The sequence below is a fragment of the Heteronotia binoei genome, chromosome 1 (assembly GCF_032191835.1).
Source record: "Heteronotia binoei isolate CCM8104 ecotype False Entrance Well chromosome 1, APGP_CSIRO_Hbin_v1, whole genome shotgun sequence".
In the NCBI taxonomy this organism is placed as follows: Eukaryota; Metazoa; Chordata; class Lepidosauria; order Squamata; family Gekkonidae; genus Heteronotia; species Heteronotia binoei.
In genome coordinates this window covers 9,427,758-9,444,984 of record NC_083223.1, presented here as the reverse complement: position 1 = coordinate 9,444,984, position 17,227 = coordinate 9,427,758, and the positions used below count along the sequence as shown (strand labels likewise).

The window sequence follows — 17,227 nt, the reverse complement described above, 5'->3', positions numbered from 1 at the left end:
TAGTGATAAACTCCAGTTAGGGTACATTTGCCGTAATGGTGGGTGCAAATGTAAGATTCCTTTTAAGAAGGATTTCGCAGCAGGGTGTGAGAAGACAGTTCGACCCTGTACATGTGGGTGAAAAGCTGAGATTGCTGCAAGGTGCACCTTTAGAGAGGAGTACGTGAGGCCCTTTTCTGACAAATGCAGTGTATATGCCAAGATTTGAGGTATGGAAGCCGAGGAGGGTCTGAAGTTATGCTTGGTAGCGTAGATGGAAAACCTTTTCCATTTCATGGAGTATGACTTTCTTGTTGATGGTTTCCTTGCATTCAGGAGGACGTGTCTTACTCCTTCAGGAAAGTCTGAGAACATATCCTCCAAGCCGTTAAGCGAAGCCTGTTCGGGTCGTGATGGAGGACCCTGCCGTTCTGCTGGGACAGGAGGTTGTGGGCCAGAGGGAAGTGATGGTAAGTGTTTTTTGACAGAGAGAGGAGGGTTGTGAACCACGGCTGGCGTGGCCACCATGGCGTCACTAGAATGCAATCTGTGTTGTCCAGTTGAAGTTTCTGTATGCACCGTGTTATCAGCGGGAAAGGAGGGAAGAGGAAGTGTAGTGGACCGGTCCATGTCTGTATGAAGGCATCCCCCGCAGACTGTTGTGAGGGCGGACCTCTCATAAAAAAGATGGCACATTGCGCATTGTCGGGTGCAGCAAACGCATCTATTGAGGGAGTTCCGAATTTCCGGAATACTGGCAGAAGGTATGACCTGTGGAGTGACCACTCGTGGTCGTTGATGGGATATCTGCTCAGCCTGTCCGCTTGAACATTCTGTACGCCAGGAAGATGTACCGCAGTGAGGTGGATCTTGTGAGCAATACTCCAGTGCCAAAGGTGCATTGCTCTTTTGCAAAGGCGGGTGGATGCAGTTCCGCCTTGCCTGTTTATATAAAAAACCGTCGCCACATTGTCTGAGGCGATTTGCACATGTCGGCCTTGAAGCGATGGAAGAAACGATTTTAACGCTCTGTGAACAGCTAGTAGCTCTAAACAATTGATGTGGAGCGACTGTTCGTACGGTGCCCATTGCCCCTGGACAGTGAGTATGTCGAGATGGGCTCCCCAGCCCCACCTCGAGGCGTCTGTTGTAACTACTGCTGATGGGCTTGGCCGTAAAAATGGCATTCCTGCAAGCAGGTGAGCTCGTACTGTCCACCATTCGAGTGAAGGGAGGATGTGATTTGGAACAGTGAGGACTGTTCCTTGAGATTGGCGTTGGGGTCGAAATGCACGGACGAACCAGATTTGTAGGGTTCTCATGCGTAGTCTTGCATGAGTCAGAACTGCTGTCGTGGCTGCCATAAGTCCTAACATGCGCTGAATGTTGAAAGCCGTTTGTTTGGGTTGTTGGATTATTTGTGCGGCCAGCGTCTGAATGGAGGATATCCTGTCTACGGGAAGATACGCTTTGTGGTCCCTGGTGCACAAGCGAGCCCCTATAAATTGGATGTCTTGAGTCGGGGTAAGGTGTGACTTTTGTTGATTGACCTGGAGGCCCAGTTCTGCTAGGAGCGCAAGTGTCATTGAAATGTCCTTCATCAACTGTGCCCTTGAAGCTCCCACGAGGAGCCAATCGTCTATGTATGGGTAGGTTGCAACTCCGCGTTGTCTGAGGTACGCTGCAATTACCGCCATACAGTGGAGAGTCCGAAGGGTAGGGCTCGGAATTGGTAGTGGTTGTTGCCCACGGCGAAGCGCAGAAACTTTCTGTGGCATTGGTGTATTGTCAGGTGGAAGTATGCGTCCTGTAAATCTACCAGTGCCATCCAAGAGTTTCTGGGGATTAATGGCAGAATCGATTGTAAAGTGATCATTCTGAATTTTCTGTGACGGATAAATTTGTTTAGGGCTCTTAGATCCAGAATCGGGCGCTGTCCCCCATCCCTTTTCGGGACTAGGAAGTACCGAGAATAAAATCCTGTCCGATGGTACTGGTTTGGGACAGGCTCTATAGCCGCTTTGGCTGTTAAGGTGTCTATTTCTTCCTGAAGGGAAGGGGATGGGGGGGTGGAAATAAAATGGTGTTTTGTTGGTGGTGTTTGAAACTCTATGGAGTAACCTCTCAAAATGATGTTCAGAACCCATTTGTCCGTGGTTATTTGTCGCCAATTGTCGTGAAATGGAAGAAGTCTGGAAACGTGTTGAATTGGTAGAAAGTCAAAGAGACTGCTTTGATGAAGACGCAGCCTTTTTAGGTGGTTGTGGCCTCTGCTGTCTCTGGTGAAAGGATTGCTTTGGAGGAGGAGCCTTACGTTTCCAGTATTCAGATTGTCGAGGAGATCTGGAACGTTTGAAAGGCGTTGGTTTCCATGGTCTGGGCTTATAGCTCTGCTGTTGTTGTTGTTGTTGCGCTACCCCGAGCCTTTTTGCTCGTTTGCGGCTGTCGTCTACGGTGGACAGTATATCGTCCGTTGTGGCATTAAAGAGACCTTGGCCATCGAAGGGAAGGTCTTCGATTTTGAATTTAAGATCGGGTTGCAACGAAGAGGATCGAAGCCAAGCGTGTCGCCTTAGGGCAATTGAGGCAGCCATCGCCTTTGAAGTGCACCCCACAGAGTGGCGGATGGTATTTATCTGTTGTTTTGAGATCCTGTTTAGTTCCTGAAGCAGCTTGCAGGCTTGCTTCTGGGAGGGTTCAGGTAGGGCAGAGACGAGCGTATTCAGTTGTGAGGAGATGTTGTGGGAATATGCGGCGAAGTATGCCAGGTAATTGTTGATTTTGGCGTTTGCCGTAGAGATTGAATACATTTTCCTTCCTAGGGTGTCTAATTTCCTGCCTTCCTTCTCAGGAGGTACCGGGTGGCGGGTCTGTTTAGATTTGGAGGAAGAATGAACTATCAGAGAGTTCGGTGCTGGATGGGTAAATAAAAACTTCGAATCCGGTGCTTGGATCCTGTACAGGGATTCAATTCGTTTTGAAGTTGGGGGAATGGAGGCTGGGTTGTCCCAAGCTTCTTTGATGGCTTCTAGGTGTACCGGTAACATCGGCAGAAAGGAACCAGCAGGTAAATCTGAGTGCACCAAGTCGTGTACCACGTCTGTTACCTTGGGTGCATCCGAGGTAAGGGTAACGTTGAGTGCAGAGGCCATGTTGGCAATCAAGTCCAGGTATGTCTTTGCCCCTTCGGAAGGTGACAAATCCGCGGGTTTGGCTATATCCGAGGCAGGGGACCCAGGGGACATCGACTGTATCGAGTCCGATGATTGTGCGTCGGATTCGGCATCAGAGTCAGGTTCGGGTTCAGGTGGGTCCGGTCTGGTTGGAGTCGTGCTTTTAGGTCTCGTCGGAGTCGTACCTTTAAGCTTAGAAGTCGAAGTGGAAGGAGTCGGAGATGGCTGTTTTGTTAGTTGCTTGCTCCGTTGGGCAGGAGTCGCTTCCTTGGATTGGTTCCTGTGGTAATCGTCACGGTACCGAGAGTGGTGGTAGCCGCAACATGCATGGGAATCCATAGAAGGAGATCTTGAAGCATAATGGCGTCTCCTCGGGGACATGGATGGAGACCGAGATCTCGGGTTGTAGCGGTAGCGATCCCTCCCTCTACTAGGGGATCTCTCCGGGAACCGTGTATGATGGTACCGATGTCTCTCGATGCTGGGTGATCTGGCTGGGAACCGATGCGTATCAAAGTACCTGTAGGCGTCATGTTTGTACTGGATGGGATTCGACATATCGCGGAACGATCTAGGGTTGATGTGCTGTCGAGTCCACTGCAGCGGGTCTCGAATCGGCTCCAGCGGAGGGTCTGGTATGGATCCTTGCAGGGAGGGAGATCGGGACGGAATCGGAATAACTTCTTCCGTCTGCTGGTGCGGTGACTCCGTAGCCGGGGTGGCCACCTCATGGGTATCGGATCCGGGTGTGGAGGGCTCACATTGTCTGTCAGGCTCGTTCTGTTGTTCCGAAGATTTCCTCGAGTCGCTCGTGTTCTTCGGGTCCTTCGGATCGGTCGGTTTACGCGGGGCCTTCGGATCGGACGGTTTTCTCGAATCCTTCGTGCCCTTCGGGTCGGAGTGCTTGTGTTTCTTAGTGTGCTTCCCACCTTTCGGTTTAGTCGCCGCGGCCGTTTGTTCTGACGTTCTTGCGCCGTCGCCGGCTTTCGCGGCATCGCCGGACTTATGCTTGCTGGGAACAATGGCCACTGAAGCTGCCGACCGTGCGCCGTCCCCTTGGGGAGTAAGTAGGGGGGGCGACTTACTTGCTGACGAAGATTGTGACATTTGAGGGTGAAGCACAGACTCCATTAGGTGGCTTCTTAGTCTAGCGGCCCTGTTTTTGCGCGCCTGTTTGCCGAATTGAAGGCAATGCGCACAGGCGTCCACTTTATGGGTTTCTCCCAAACAGAATAGGCAAAGCGAATGCCCGTCCGATGTAGGGATTTTCGCCCTACAACGCGAACACCTTTTAAAGGTTATTTTACTGTCTCTTCCTTCCATACGCCCGGGGGGGGGGGGGAAGGGAGGTCTGAGGTAAAAGCGGGGAAGATATTTATATATATATATATATATTTTTTTTTAACGAGAAGATAAGAATATAAGAAAATAGCGAGAGAATGGAATAAAGAGGAAACTTGAAGAAACGGAGGCTAGATATTTTGAGGTAAAAGAGGAGCGCAGCGAGGTAAGACTATCCCGGGCGGCGGTTGGAAAGAAACTGAGTGCGTGGGGCGCCTCCCTCGCGCTACAGGCATGCGCAGTGGATGCCTGCTCCCCAGAGCGAGAGGAGGGAGTGCGCGCCAAAAATAACGCCTAGGCTAGCTTTTAAAATCTCCGAGGTAGGGGTTCGTCCTGACGGGAAAACCCATGTGTGGGACTGCACAGAGACCACGAAGAAGATCAAAAAGTTTTCACTTGCTGGTAAAAACCACCAATAAAGGGAGAGGTGAATCTCGCTGGTGAGGGAGTTTCAAACTTTTGGGGCCACAACCGAGGTCTTTTCCTCCGGTCATCGCCCCCCCTAGCCATAGACTTACAAAACTCTAGCAGACGCTTGCATTGAAAAGAAGACTACGGTTGTGTTCGTTCCTTCGTACGCACACAGGTTAAAAACGGATAAAAGGAAGTACTTCTTCACCCAAAGGGTGATTAACATGTGGGATTCACTGCCACAGGAGGGAGGTGGCGGCGGCCACAAGCATAGCCACCTTCAAGAGGGGTTTAGATAAAAATATGGAGCACAGGTCCATCAGTGGCTATTAGCCACAGTGTGTGTGTATATATAAATTTTTTTGCCACTGTGTGACACAGAGTGTTGGGACTGGATGGGCCGTTGGCCTGATCCAACATGGCTTCTCTTCTGTTCTTATGTGACACAGAGTGTTGGACTGGATTGGCCGTTGGCCTGATCCAACATGGCTTCTCTTATGTTCTTATGTGACACGGAAGTGTTGGACTGGATGGGCCATGGGCCTGATCCAACATGGCTTCTCTTATGTTCTTATGTGACACAGAGTGTTGGACTGGATGGGCCGTTGGCCTGATCCAACATGGCTTCTCTTATGTTCTTATGTGACCCAGAGTGTTGGACTGGAGGGGCCACTGGCCTGATCCAACATGGCTTCTCTATGTTCTTATGTGACACAGAGTGTTGGACTGGATGGGCCACTGGCCTGATCCAACATGGCTTCTCCTATGTTCTTATGCACACATTGGTGGGTTGATTTAAGAAAGACAGCGGACAAAACCCAGCTTGAGCTTTCTCTTTTTTCCCAATCCGCATCGCCAATCTGCTCTGCAGTCGTTTCCCCCTCTTTTCTTCTTCAGTCAGTTTGCATATTCTTGGCGATTTCTGTTCCAATCGGTTGGTGGGCGGCCGTGTGAATCTTCTGGGGATACCCTTCAGTGTTCCTCCTTTCTGCTGTCATGATTGTGCAGCTGTGATCCTTTCTTCCCTTCTCTGCCACTCATAATTGCTTTACCAGACAAGTCAGGGAGGAAAAAAAAAACCCAGACTGTCCATATTCTTGGAAGCCACAGTACTAAAATGCAGACGAGCAGGAAGAGACAGACATTTCCTTTCAAACCCTCTTCCCTTTTTCTAGTAACAAAGAGCACAGGTTTTTGTCTAAGACACACCAACCAAATCCTCACGTTAATTTCTGCAATATAAAAAATACCTGTCACTGGCATACAATGGATGCCGTTTCTGTACATTCCCTCTCCTTAAGAACATCGGGAGAGCCCTGCCGGATCAGACAGTGAAGGTCCATCTAAACCAGCACCCTGTCTCGCACAGAGGTCAACCAGTTCCTCTGGAGAGACAACAACAGGGCAGAGAGGCCGAGGTCTTCATATGAACATCAGAAGAGCCCCTGCTGCATCAGACCAGTGAGAGTCTATCTAGTCCAGCATCCTGTCTCACAGTGGCCAACCAGTTCCTCTGGAGGGCCAAAAACAGGGCAAAGAGGCTGAGGCCTTCATAAGAACATCAGAAGAGCCCTGCTGGATCAGACCAGTGGCCCCATCTAGTCCAGCATCCTGTCTCACACAGTGGCCAACCAGTTCCTCTGGAAAACCGACAACAGGGCAGAGAGGCCGAGGCCTTCATAAGGACATCAGAAGAGCCCTCCTGGATCAGATCAGTGAGGGTCCATCTAGTCGAGCATCCTGTGTCATACAATGGCCAACCAGTTCCTGTGGAGGGCCAACAGCAGGGCAGAGAGGCCGAGGCCTTCATAAGACCATCAGAAGAGCCCTGCTGGATCAGACCAGTGAGGGTCCATCTAGTCCAGCCTCCTGTCTCACACAGTGGCCAACCAGTGCCTCTGGAAGACCAACAACAGGGCATAGAGGCCTAGGCATTCTCCCTGGTATGACCTCCTGGCTCTGGGATTCAAAAGCTTACTTTCTCTGAATGTGGAGGTTCCCCTCAGTCACCACGGCCAGTAGCGATCGATAGATTTCTCCTCCATGAATCTACATCTTCTGGCAACGAATCTCACATTTTGATCCCTCTCTGTGTAAAGAAGTATTTCGTTTTGCGTGTCCTGAACACATGTTCTTCTCCTGCCCTTCTCATAGGCCAGGGTGAGGTCTCCACGGCACCGCTGCCCTCTTACCAGGACGCTACCCATACCCACACCTTCCTCGCCCCCAGTCAGCTGCTTGCTTCCTTCTTGCATACTGCCTGCAGAAAGGCCATAAGAGTTTAGCAAGAATGGTCCAGTACAGACTGGCTCCTTTCTTTTCTAGGAATGCCAGTGCAGTGCAGTGGTTCATGTGCCGGACTAGGATCTGTGTGACCCAGGTTCGAATCCCGCCTCTGGGTGACCTTGGGCCAGTCATATATTCTCATAGCCTAACGCAGAGGGTGGCCACATTTATTTAACGTAAGAGCCATGTAGAATAAACATCAGATGTTTGAGAGCCGCAAAACACGACCTTCAGGTGGCTGTTGTAGATTTTCTGGCAAGTGGGGCCGTGGTCTTGGCCTTGTGAAATCTGACGTTTTGCCAGCCACTGTGACTGGCATCTTCAGAGGTGTAACCCAGAAAACTGGAGTTCCTTCTGGGTCAAATTGAGAAGAAGATGGTAGGCAGGTAATTTATATCTACTCAGGTAGGTGGGGGTAGGGCTGAGTCATTGTCTTGTGGGAGCTTCCTGGGCTGTGACATGCTAATAGAGGAGCTTACCTGAGGGGGCTCTTTTGTATATGAATTGGCTATTGAAATTCTAATCTTCTCTGTAATGTTGTTGTAAGCTGTAGGGCATTTTGTGTTTTTCAGGACTGGAAGCCATGCCCTATTCGTTTTCAAACTTCCTTCCTTCCTGTTGAAATTGTGTTTGTGTTTCTGGATTTCCAGGGCTTCTCTGTGTAACCTAACATGACCACTGGAGGTGTTGTCCAGCGTTATTACAGTGTCTTGGAATAAAACACCGTGTCCTGTTTTGAGTTAGGCTTCAGATGTCTGAGAACTGGAAGGAAGGAAGGAAGGCAAGTAGGCGATGGGAGGGGAGGGGAGAGGGGGAAAGAATCAACTTTAACTTTAAATGCGTTCTCCAAGCCGCCAGCTGGGCTCGGAGAAATGACTTAAAGAGAGAAATGCCTTCTCCAAGCTGGCTGATGGGGGCTTCAAGGACCGCATAATGTGGGGGTGTCGGACTCATTTGTTACAAGGGCCTGATCTGACATACCGTATTTTTCAGACCATAAGATGCACTTCCCCCCCCCCAAAAAAAGTGGGGGGAAGTGTGTGTGTCTTATGGAGCGAAGGGACGATAGGACGTACCTTCCTCCGGGGGGGAGGCGATCCGCTGCCTCCGCCTCCGATCCCGGTGCTTCCCCCGTGCTGCCTGCCTGGCTCCAGCTCTGCTTTCAGCAAGCGCTGGGATCGCTCCACGCTGCCCCCACTGCAAACCCAGCGCTTCGCGCCCTCTGATCCCGGCGCTTGCTTTAAACATCAGAGCTGGAGCCAGGCAGACAGGCACGGAGGAAGCACGCTGCCCCCTCCGCAGCCGGCGCTCGCGAAGCATTGGGTTTGCGGTGGGGGCAGCGTGGAGCGATCCCAGTGCTTGCTGGAAGCAGAGCTGGAGCCAGGCAGGCGCGGGGGAAGCGCCGGGATCGGAGGCGGAGGCAGCGGATCGCCCCCCAGGAGGAAGGTGCATCCTATGGTCCGGAGCGCCTTATGGACCAAAAAATACGGTAAATAAGACCTCGTCGGGCCAAGCTGGGCCGTGTCAGGCCGGGCCATGTGTGTACCTATTTAAGATTAGGAAGCAGTGATATAAACTTTTTAAAGGACACAGACAAACACCACTAAAGATTTTTTTTAAATTAACTTAAAAATTAAACTTGCTTAAAACATTAGCCCTTTCTGATCTTAAAGGTACTTTTGTTGTATTTCTCCCATGGGATCCAGGGAACTGGGCAAAGGAAGCTCTGTCTCTTTCCCTCCCTTCCCTGGGGACCAGGAGGGGGAGGAGCCTCAACCAATAGAGAAAATCGAGGTTTTGCTTTCTTGCTCCTGTGCAATCGAGCAAGCCTTGCAAAGCAAGCTGAGATGCAGAAGGAAGCAAGAGAGCGGGAGAAGGAAGCCGACAAGAGCCAGTTGCTCAGGGCCCTGAGAGGAGCCCTCTGGGGGCCTGACTTGGCCCTTGGGCCACATGTTTGACACCCCTGACATATTGTTTGTGAAAGATCCACGATTTGGCCACTCTTGGCGTTACCTCACAGGACTATTGAGAGCATAAAATAGAGAAGAATAAGGCAAGCAGCTTTGGGGAAAGGCGGGTTTAAATAAAGAAAATAAATAAGCAAATTAAATACTTGAAAAGACAAGGATCGCCACACACTGTTTTCAACAGCACGCTTGTCTTTAATGAAACAGTACTGCAAATACTCTCTTTAATTTCACGCACCCTCCTCTCCCCAGTCAAAATTAGACTGGCGAATATTCAAAATCTACCGGCCGACTACAAGGTCTACATTCCAAGATTATTATTATTTTTAACTGCTACAAATATAGGTTATTCTTCATAACCTGCCGACAGTTCTTATATAAATATCTGGGTGATTTTAAATAACATTTAACAGTTATATTAAAAAAAAAAATCAATTAGCAATTACTTGGCACCACGTTTGTGTTTTGAAATTTAATACAATCCTACTTTTTCTTTCTTTTTTTTGTAATATTGTACCAGTAAATTAGAATATTCACAGACTTTTCTTGAACATATTTACTTTTTCCCCCAATAGATTATATGCAGGGAATCCAGTCCCAGGTGACGTAATTAACATTTCCCACTAAAAAAAAAAAGAACCCACGTAAACCCACACACCCGATGGTAATGAAAAAAGAAGATATCGTAATACCGAAAGAAGAGGGGGAGGGGGAACATTGTGGCAAAGGAAATAAACCCTGTGAGGGAAAAGCGATCTAGAGCCAAACTCATCGCTGCCAGAAATGTATTTAAAAGAAAAATACAAGAGGGACTTGGGGGGGGGGGGTTGTTTTTGCCGACGGAATTGCTGCTCTTTTCAGGAGAACTTTGGAAGCTGTCGGTTGTTTCGTCTCCACTTTCCTGCCCGGTTCAGACACTAACAGTCAGTTTCGGCGTCGTTCGATTTCAGAAGCCCTGCGTTTGTTCCCTTGAATCTGTTCTGTTCACGGAGGAACTTTTCTCTGGCGGAGGAGGGAGCCATCCTCCAGTGTAAAGGGCTCAAGAAAGCCTTTTCTGCCGAAGGGAAATTCCTCCACGTTGTAGATCCGCTCACTTGTGTCTGCAGAATCCAAAGTATCCTGGAAGGGTATTGGAGACTGGCTGCGCAGTCCCGAACCGAGACATGATACCAAGTCGACGAACCGCCCCCCAGAGAATAGAATGACTAGTGCAGCCTGCGAGATGAGTGGGGCTGATTAGTGTGTGTGTGGGGGAATTCCATGGGGGACAACTAGTGGGGGGAGTTCCCACCCTCCACTTTCTCATGGAGCCCACTGTACTTTCCATGTTGTTCCCGCAGACACAATCTCTGCACTTGTGCAGAGAGTGCAATTTGGGCAGGAATCTAAACTTTCTAATGTCTTTTTTTAAGCTTTCAGATTTTTCTGCAAACTGGGGGGGGGGGGGTGGAATTAGACCGATTAGACCCCCAAGTTTGCAGAAAAACCCGTTTAGCGTTGACGTGGCCCAGATCTGCAGATGTGGATATCCTCAGATAGGAACCAAGTGTTGCTATTAGAGATACAGATGGCCACGGCTTTTTCTGTAGCAGGAACTCCTTTGCCAACTCTCCAAGAGCTTATGGGCTCTTCGTACAGGGCCTACTGTAAGCTCCAGGAGGATTGGCTACATCAGGGGTGTGTGGCCTAAGATGAAAAGGAGTTCCTGCTACAACAAAAGCCCTGATATTAGGCCACACACCCCTGATGTAGCCAACCCTCCAAGAGCTTATGGGCTCTTCGTACAGGGCCTACTGGAAGCTCCAGGAGGAGTGGCAACATCAGGGGTGTGTGGCCTAATAGGCAAAGGAGCTCCTGCTAAAATTCCACCCCTGTAGCCAATCCTCCAAGAGCTTACAGGGCTCTCCATACAGGGCCTACTGTAAGCTCCAGGAGGATTGGCTGCATCAGGGGTGTGTGGCCTAATAGGCAAAGGAGCTCCTGCTAAAATTCCACCCCTGTAGCCAATCCTCCAAGAGCTTACAGGGCTCTTCGTACAGGGCCTACTGGAAGCTCCAGGAGGATTGGCTGCATCAGGGGTGTGTGGCCTAATAGGCAAAGGAGCTCCTGCTAAAATTCCACCCCTGTAGCCAATCCTCCAAGAGCTTACAGGGCTCTTCGTACAGGGCCTACTGGAAGCTCCAGGAGGATTGGCTGCATCAGGGGGGCGTGGCCTAAGATGAAAAGGAATTCCTGCTACAAGAAAAAAGGCCCTGCAGACAGCAGGTTATCTGGCAGCGAAGCAAAAATTCCCTGCTTCAAAATGACAGCAGGTAACCAGTAGCAAAGCGGGGATTCTCGCCCACGGGGGAGGACCACGTGCAAAAAGCCAAGGAGGAGTACTGTAAAGACGCGAGAACAAGCCTACTGCAATTAACCCAGCTGCTGCACAGAAGGGACACTGCGACAGACAAGCCATGCATGACCCGCTCTGGCTTTCCTGACACAGAAGTGGTCCGATTAAAGTCATCAAAAACACAGGCACGTGATCCAATCCCCAAACAGAACAGGGAAAAAAAAAAAAGGGAACAAAATTTAAACCTGGCTTTCGGGTCAAAGGTGGCACAGATAGGCTTTCCCTGTTTCTGTCAAAAGCGAAGCAGCTCAGAGGCTGGCAGTGGAAGGAATGCGAGCTTCAGAGCCAGGTACGGGAAGAGGCTCCCTGAATTTACCGGACCGTCACACCCAGCTTCTCCAGCACGCGCACCCCCTTCTCTTGGTATTCCTGCCGGGTCATCCAGAAGTTGTCTTTGTCTTTCATGATGTCCGCAAGGACGGCACCCCCCAAGAACACCATGTGCTTCCGACGGGGCGGGTCTTCGATACGGATTTTGAATTTCTGGCAGGGACAAAAAGGCAGAATTTAATGTTACCGGAGGTTACGGAAGAACGCTTGCCGGATTTATAGTTGAAGGCAGGGGGGGGGGGAACTTGCTTAATGTAAGAGCCACTCAGAATAAACATCAGATGTTTGAGAGCCGCAAGACGTGAACATCAGGTGTTTGGAAGCTGGAAGGGAGGGAGGGAGGATGGGAGGGAGGGAGGATGGGAGGGAGGATGGGAGGAAGGGAGAGAGGGAGGGAGAGAGGGAGGGAGAGAGGGAGGGAGGATGGGAGGAAGGGAGGAAGGAAGGGAGGGAGAGAGGGAGGGAGGATGGGAGGGAGGGAGGATGGGAGAGAGGGAGGGAGGGAGGATGGGAGGGAGGAAGGGAGAGAGGGAGGAAAGAAGGGAGGGAGGAAGGGAGAGAGGGAGGGAGGAAGGGAGGGAGGATGGGAGGGAGGGAGGGAGGGAGGGAGGGAGGGAGGAGGGAGGGAGGAAGGAAGGAAGGAAGGAAGGAAGGAAGGAAGGAAGGAAGGAAGGAAGGAAGGAAGGAAGGAAGGAAGGAAGGAAGGAAGGAAGGAAGGAAGGAAGGAAGGAAGGAAGGAAGGAAGGAAGGGAGGGAGGGAGGGAGGGAGGGAGGGAGGGAGAAGGAATGGAGGGAGGGAGGGAGGGAGGGAGGAAGGGAGAGAGGGAGGAAGGAAGGGAGGGAGGGAGGAAGGGAGGGAGGAAGGGAGAGAGGGAGGGAGGATGGGAGGGAGAGAGGATGGGAGGAAGGGAGGGAGGAAGGGAGAGAGAGAGGGAGGGAGAAAGGAAGGGAGGGAGGATGGGAGGGAGGATGGGAGGAAGGAAGGGAGGGAGGAAGGGAGAGAGGGAGGGAGAGAGGGAGGAAGGAAGGGAGGGAGGGAGGAAGGGAGAGAGGGAGGAAGGATGGGAGGGAGGAAGGGAGAGAGGGAGGGAGGATGGGAGGAAGGGAGAGAGGAAGGAAGGGAGGGAGGAAGGGGGGAAGGAAGGGAGGCAGGCAGGCAGGCAAATAGATGGGGAGGGGGATAGAAAGCAACTTTAAATGCCTTCTCCATGCTGTCTGGTGGGGCAGTGGAGGCTTCAAGAGCCACACCACATGTGTGGAAGAGCCACGTGTGGCTCCTGAGCCACAGTTTGGCCCCCGCCCCCGCCCAAAGGACTGAAAATCAAATTGCTCTTTTTTCGGGAGGGGGGGTGGTCAATGCCAACACTACGAGGAGGGGCAGCAGAGTGGATCATCTTGCTCGTTTTTGCTCCTTGTAGGACGTGAACGTATGAAACCGCCTTACACTGAATCAGACCGTCAGTCCATCGAGGTCTACATAGACCGGCAGCCCTGACTAAATGTATACTTGAAACTGGCTATTTGTTAAGACAGAGGCTATTTCAGGGGTGTCAAACATCTGGCCCGGGGGGCAAATCAGTCCCCCGGAGGGCTCCTATCAGGCCCTCGAGCAACTGGCTGTCTTCCACTTCCTTCTCGCCCTCTCTCTTGCTTCCTTCTGCATCACAGCTTGCTTTGCAAGGCTTGCTCAACAGCACAGGGAGCTACAAAGCAAAACCTCTTCTTTTCTCTATTGGCTGAGGCTTCTCCCCCTCCTGGGGAAGGCAGGAAAGACCCAGAGCTTCCTTTGCCCACTTCCCTGGATCCCATGGGAGAGATACAAAGAAAGCACCTTTAAGACTGAGTGCTAATATTTTAAGGATGTTTTAAGTGTTTTAAAAAAAAATTGTGCTGGTCTGTGTCCTTTATAAAGCTTATATCTCTGCTACCTAATCTTAAATAGGTACGCACATGGCCTGGCCCAACAAAGTCTCATTTATGTCAGGTCCAGCCCTCAAACAAATGAGTTTGACACCCCTGGCCTATTTAATAGAGGCTGTCTTGACCCTCCGGCTCCCTCTAGTGGCCACCTTGCGTATCCGAATTTAAAAGGAACTTAAAAAGCCTTAGGACAAGGACTTACCGAAAGCTTTTCCACGTCGCCTTTCAGGACCCGCTCCAGGTAAAGCTGTTTAAGTTCGCGTTCCAGTCGGGAGGGCAGCCCAGGGTACATCGTAGAACCGCCGGACAACACAATGTGCTTGTAGAACTCGGACCTTAAAACACGCACCGTTTATGAAGCAGGAGCAATTTGAAGGCAGAGCTCCCCCCCACCCCACAGACGTGGTTTCCAAAAAGGCAACGGTCAGTCTGTCTGTAGCAGTACAAAAGAGTAAGAGCCCAGTAGCACCTTAAAGACTAACCAAATTTGATGTAGGGTTTTGTGAGTCACTACCAACACTCCCTTCTAAACTAGAGTCGAAAGAAGAATGAAGACGACGACTGCGGATTTATACCCCACCCTTCTCTCTGAATCAGAATCTCAGAGGCGGCTTACAATCTCCTATATCTTCTTCCCCCCACAACAAACAGCCTGTGAGGTGGGTGGGGCTGAGAGAGCTCCCCCAGAAGCTGCCCTTTCAAGGACAACTCCTGCGATAGCTATGCCTGACCCAAGGCCATTCCAGCAGCTCTAAGTGGAGAAGTGGGGAATCAAACGTGGTTCTCCCAGAGAAGAGTCCACACACTTAACCACTGCACCAAACTGGCTCTCAGATTCGACTCTGAGCAAAAAATTCTACTTTGGGAGCTACTGACACGAAAGTCGTGAGCAAACACTTTGGTTACTGCATAAATCAGTTTGCTGAGCTAAGACAAAAGCGTATGAGCCGGAGGCTGAAAAATTGTGAGCCGGCTCACACTAACTCAGCTTAGGAGGGAACGCTGCTCACTTCATTCCTTCACAACTGAAGAAGAGACTGGATTTATACCCCGCCCTTCATTAGCCAAAGGAGTCTCCGGGTGGCTGACAAATCTTTGGGGCGGAGCCAGGAGACTCTGGGGGCGGAGCCAGGACAAGCACCATTGAACTCCAAAGGGAGTTCTGGCCATCCCATTGAAAGGGACCCCACAACTTTTTAAACACCTTCCTTCCACAGGAAATTAACGAAGGATAGGGGCACCTTCTTTTGGGGCTCATAGAACTGGACCTCCTGGTGCAATCGTTTTGAAACTCGGGGGGTAGTCTGGGGAGAGGCACTGGATGCTATACTGAAAATTTGGTCCCTCTACCTCAAAACACAGCCCCCCCAGAGCCCCAGATACCACAGATCAATTCTCCATTTCCTATGGGAATCAGTCTGCATAGGGAATAATGGAGTGCCCAGCAGACATTTCCCCCCCTCCCCCTGCTTTCTGATGACCCTGAAGCGGGGGGAGGGCCTCCAAACCCGGGGATCCCCTGCCCCCACCTGGGGATTGGCAACCCTAGCCATCACTGATAAGCAATCCCCCCTCCCAAAAAAGACTAAATGGCCATTACCTCCCCCTCGCCCCTCCAATATTCTTTCCGACACTGCAAATGAGATTCTGATAGTCCATTTGCCGGGTTGAGTATAATTCCTAAATCTGTGGAGTTATGATGGGTGTCACTGTTGGAGCAAGAATCTACATAAACCCAGTCTGACAGCTACAGCATGACAGCTGGTGATCTAGCTGCCAGGCTAGGTCACAGTGACCTGATCAGCAGACCGGCTTGAGCCGGCAGAAGCCAAGTGATGCAATCTGCTGAGTCAGCACGGCCAGGATTGGCTGCTTGGACTATATATGATCTGTGTGTGCATCACACAGGTCTCTCCCTGTGAGATGGTGGTTAGGCGAAGCACTTTGTCCGTGGAGGTGATATTGTATAGACTGCACAAGAGAGCACTTGTTGTGTATATATGTTAATACACCTTTTGGCACTAGTTGCACGTGTCTGCCTGATTTTCTTTCCTGAAGCCCTGTGTCGGGCAAGTCATCTCCCTCACTCTGCTACTCCCGCTCCGACAGTCACACCTAACCTTTGGGAAGGGCTGCGGCGCAGTGGTAGAGCAACTGAGCATAAGAGAAGCCCTGTTGGATCAGGCCCGTGGCCCACCCAGTCCAACACTCTGTCACACAGTGGCCAAAACCCAGGTGCCATCAGGAGGTCCACCAGCGGGGCCAGAGCTCCAGAAGCTCTCCCACTGTGGCCCCTCCAAGCACCAAGAGCATCACTACCCCAGAAATAAGAACATAATATGGCCCATGGCCCATCCAGTCCAACACTCTGTGTCACAGAGTGACCAAAATCCAGGTGCCATCAGGAGGTCCACCAGCAGGGTCAGAACTCCAGAAGCTTTCCCACTGTTGCTTCCCAGAGCACCAAGAATACACAGCATCACTGCCCCAGACAGAGGGTTTCATCTACACATTGCTGCTAATAGCCACTGACAGATCTCTGCTTGGCATGCAGAAGGTCCCAAGTTCACTCCTCCATGAATCGGTCTAATCTGCTTTTGAGGAGGAAGCACGGCTCAACGGCTGAACATCCGCTTGGCAGGCAGGACTGAAGCTTTACCACTCTGCGCCACGGGGCTCTCCCACTATGATAGGTCCTGTGAAAATTCCTCAGCACGGTTTCCTATTCTATATCTATCAGACGAAGTGGGCTGCGACTCACAAAAGCTCACGCTGAAATAAACACCAGGGGCCTTTCAAGTTGCCACTGGACATTTCATTCATAGAATCATAGAGTTGGAAGGGACATCGGGGGTCATCTAGTCTAACCCCCTGCACAATGCAGGAAACTCACAAATACCTGCCCCTAAATTCACAGGATCTTCATCACTGTCAGATGGCCATCTAGCCTGTTTAAAAACCTCCGAGGAAGGAGAGCCCACCACCTCCCAAGGAGGAAGCCTGTTCCACTGAGGAACCGCTCTAACGGTCAGGAAGTTCTTCCTAATGTTGAGCCGGAAACTCTTTTGATTTAATTTCAACCCATTAGTTCTGGTTGTACCTTCTGGGGCCACAGAAAACAATTCCACGCCATCCTCTATAGGACAGCCCTTCAAGAACTTGAAGATGGTGATCCTATCACCTCTCAGCTGCCTCCTCTCCAGGCTAAACATGCCCAGCTCCTTCAACCTTTCCTCATAGGACTTGGTCTCCAGACCCCTCACCATCTTTGCCACCTTCCTTTGGAGCCGTTCCAGCTTGTCTATATCTTTCTTAAAATGTGGTGCCCAAAACTGAACACAATACTCCAGGTGAGGTCTTACCAGAGCAGAGCAAAGTGATACCATCACATCACATGATCTGGACACTAGACTTCTGTTGATACA

The 17,227-nt window shown here is 50.8% G+C and overlaps 1 protein-coding gene across 1 annotated transcript in view; it reads right to left on the bottom strand.

Moving 5' to 3' along the window:
- Positions 1–9,331: 9,331 nt before the first annotated feature.
- Positions 9,332–17,227, bottom strand: part of ACTR2 (actin related protein 2) — a 64,865-nt gene continuing 56,969 nt past the window's right edge. The window contains exons 8-9 of the mRNA XM_060230718.1: positions 14,005–14,137; positions 9,332–12,035 (exon numbers count right to left, since the gene is read on the bottom strand). Coding sequence (XP_060086701.1) covers positions 11,865–12,035; positions 14,005–14,137 — 304 coding nt within the window. The 3' untranslated portion in view covers positions 9,332–11,864. The remainder of the gene's footprint in view (positions 12,036–14,004; positions 14,138–17,227) is intronic.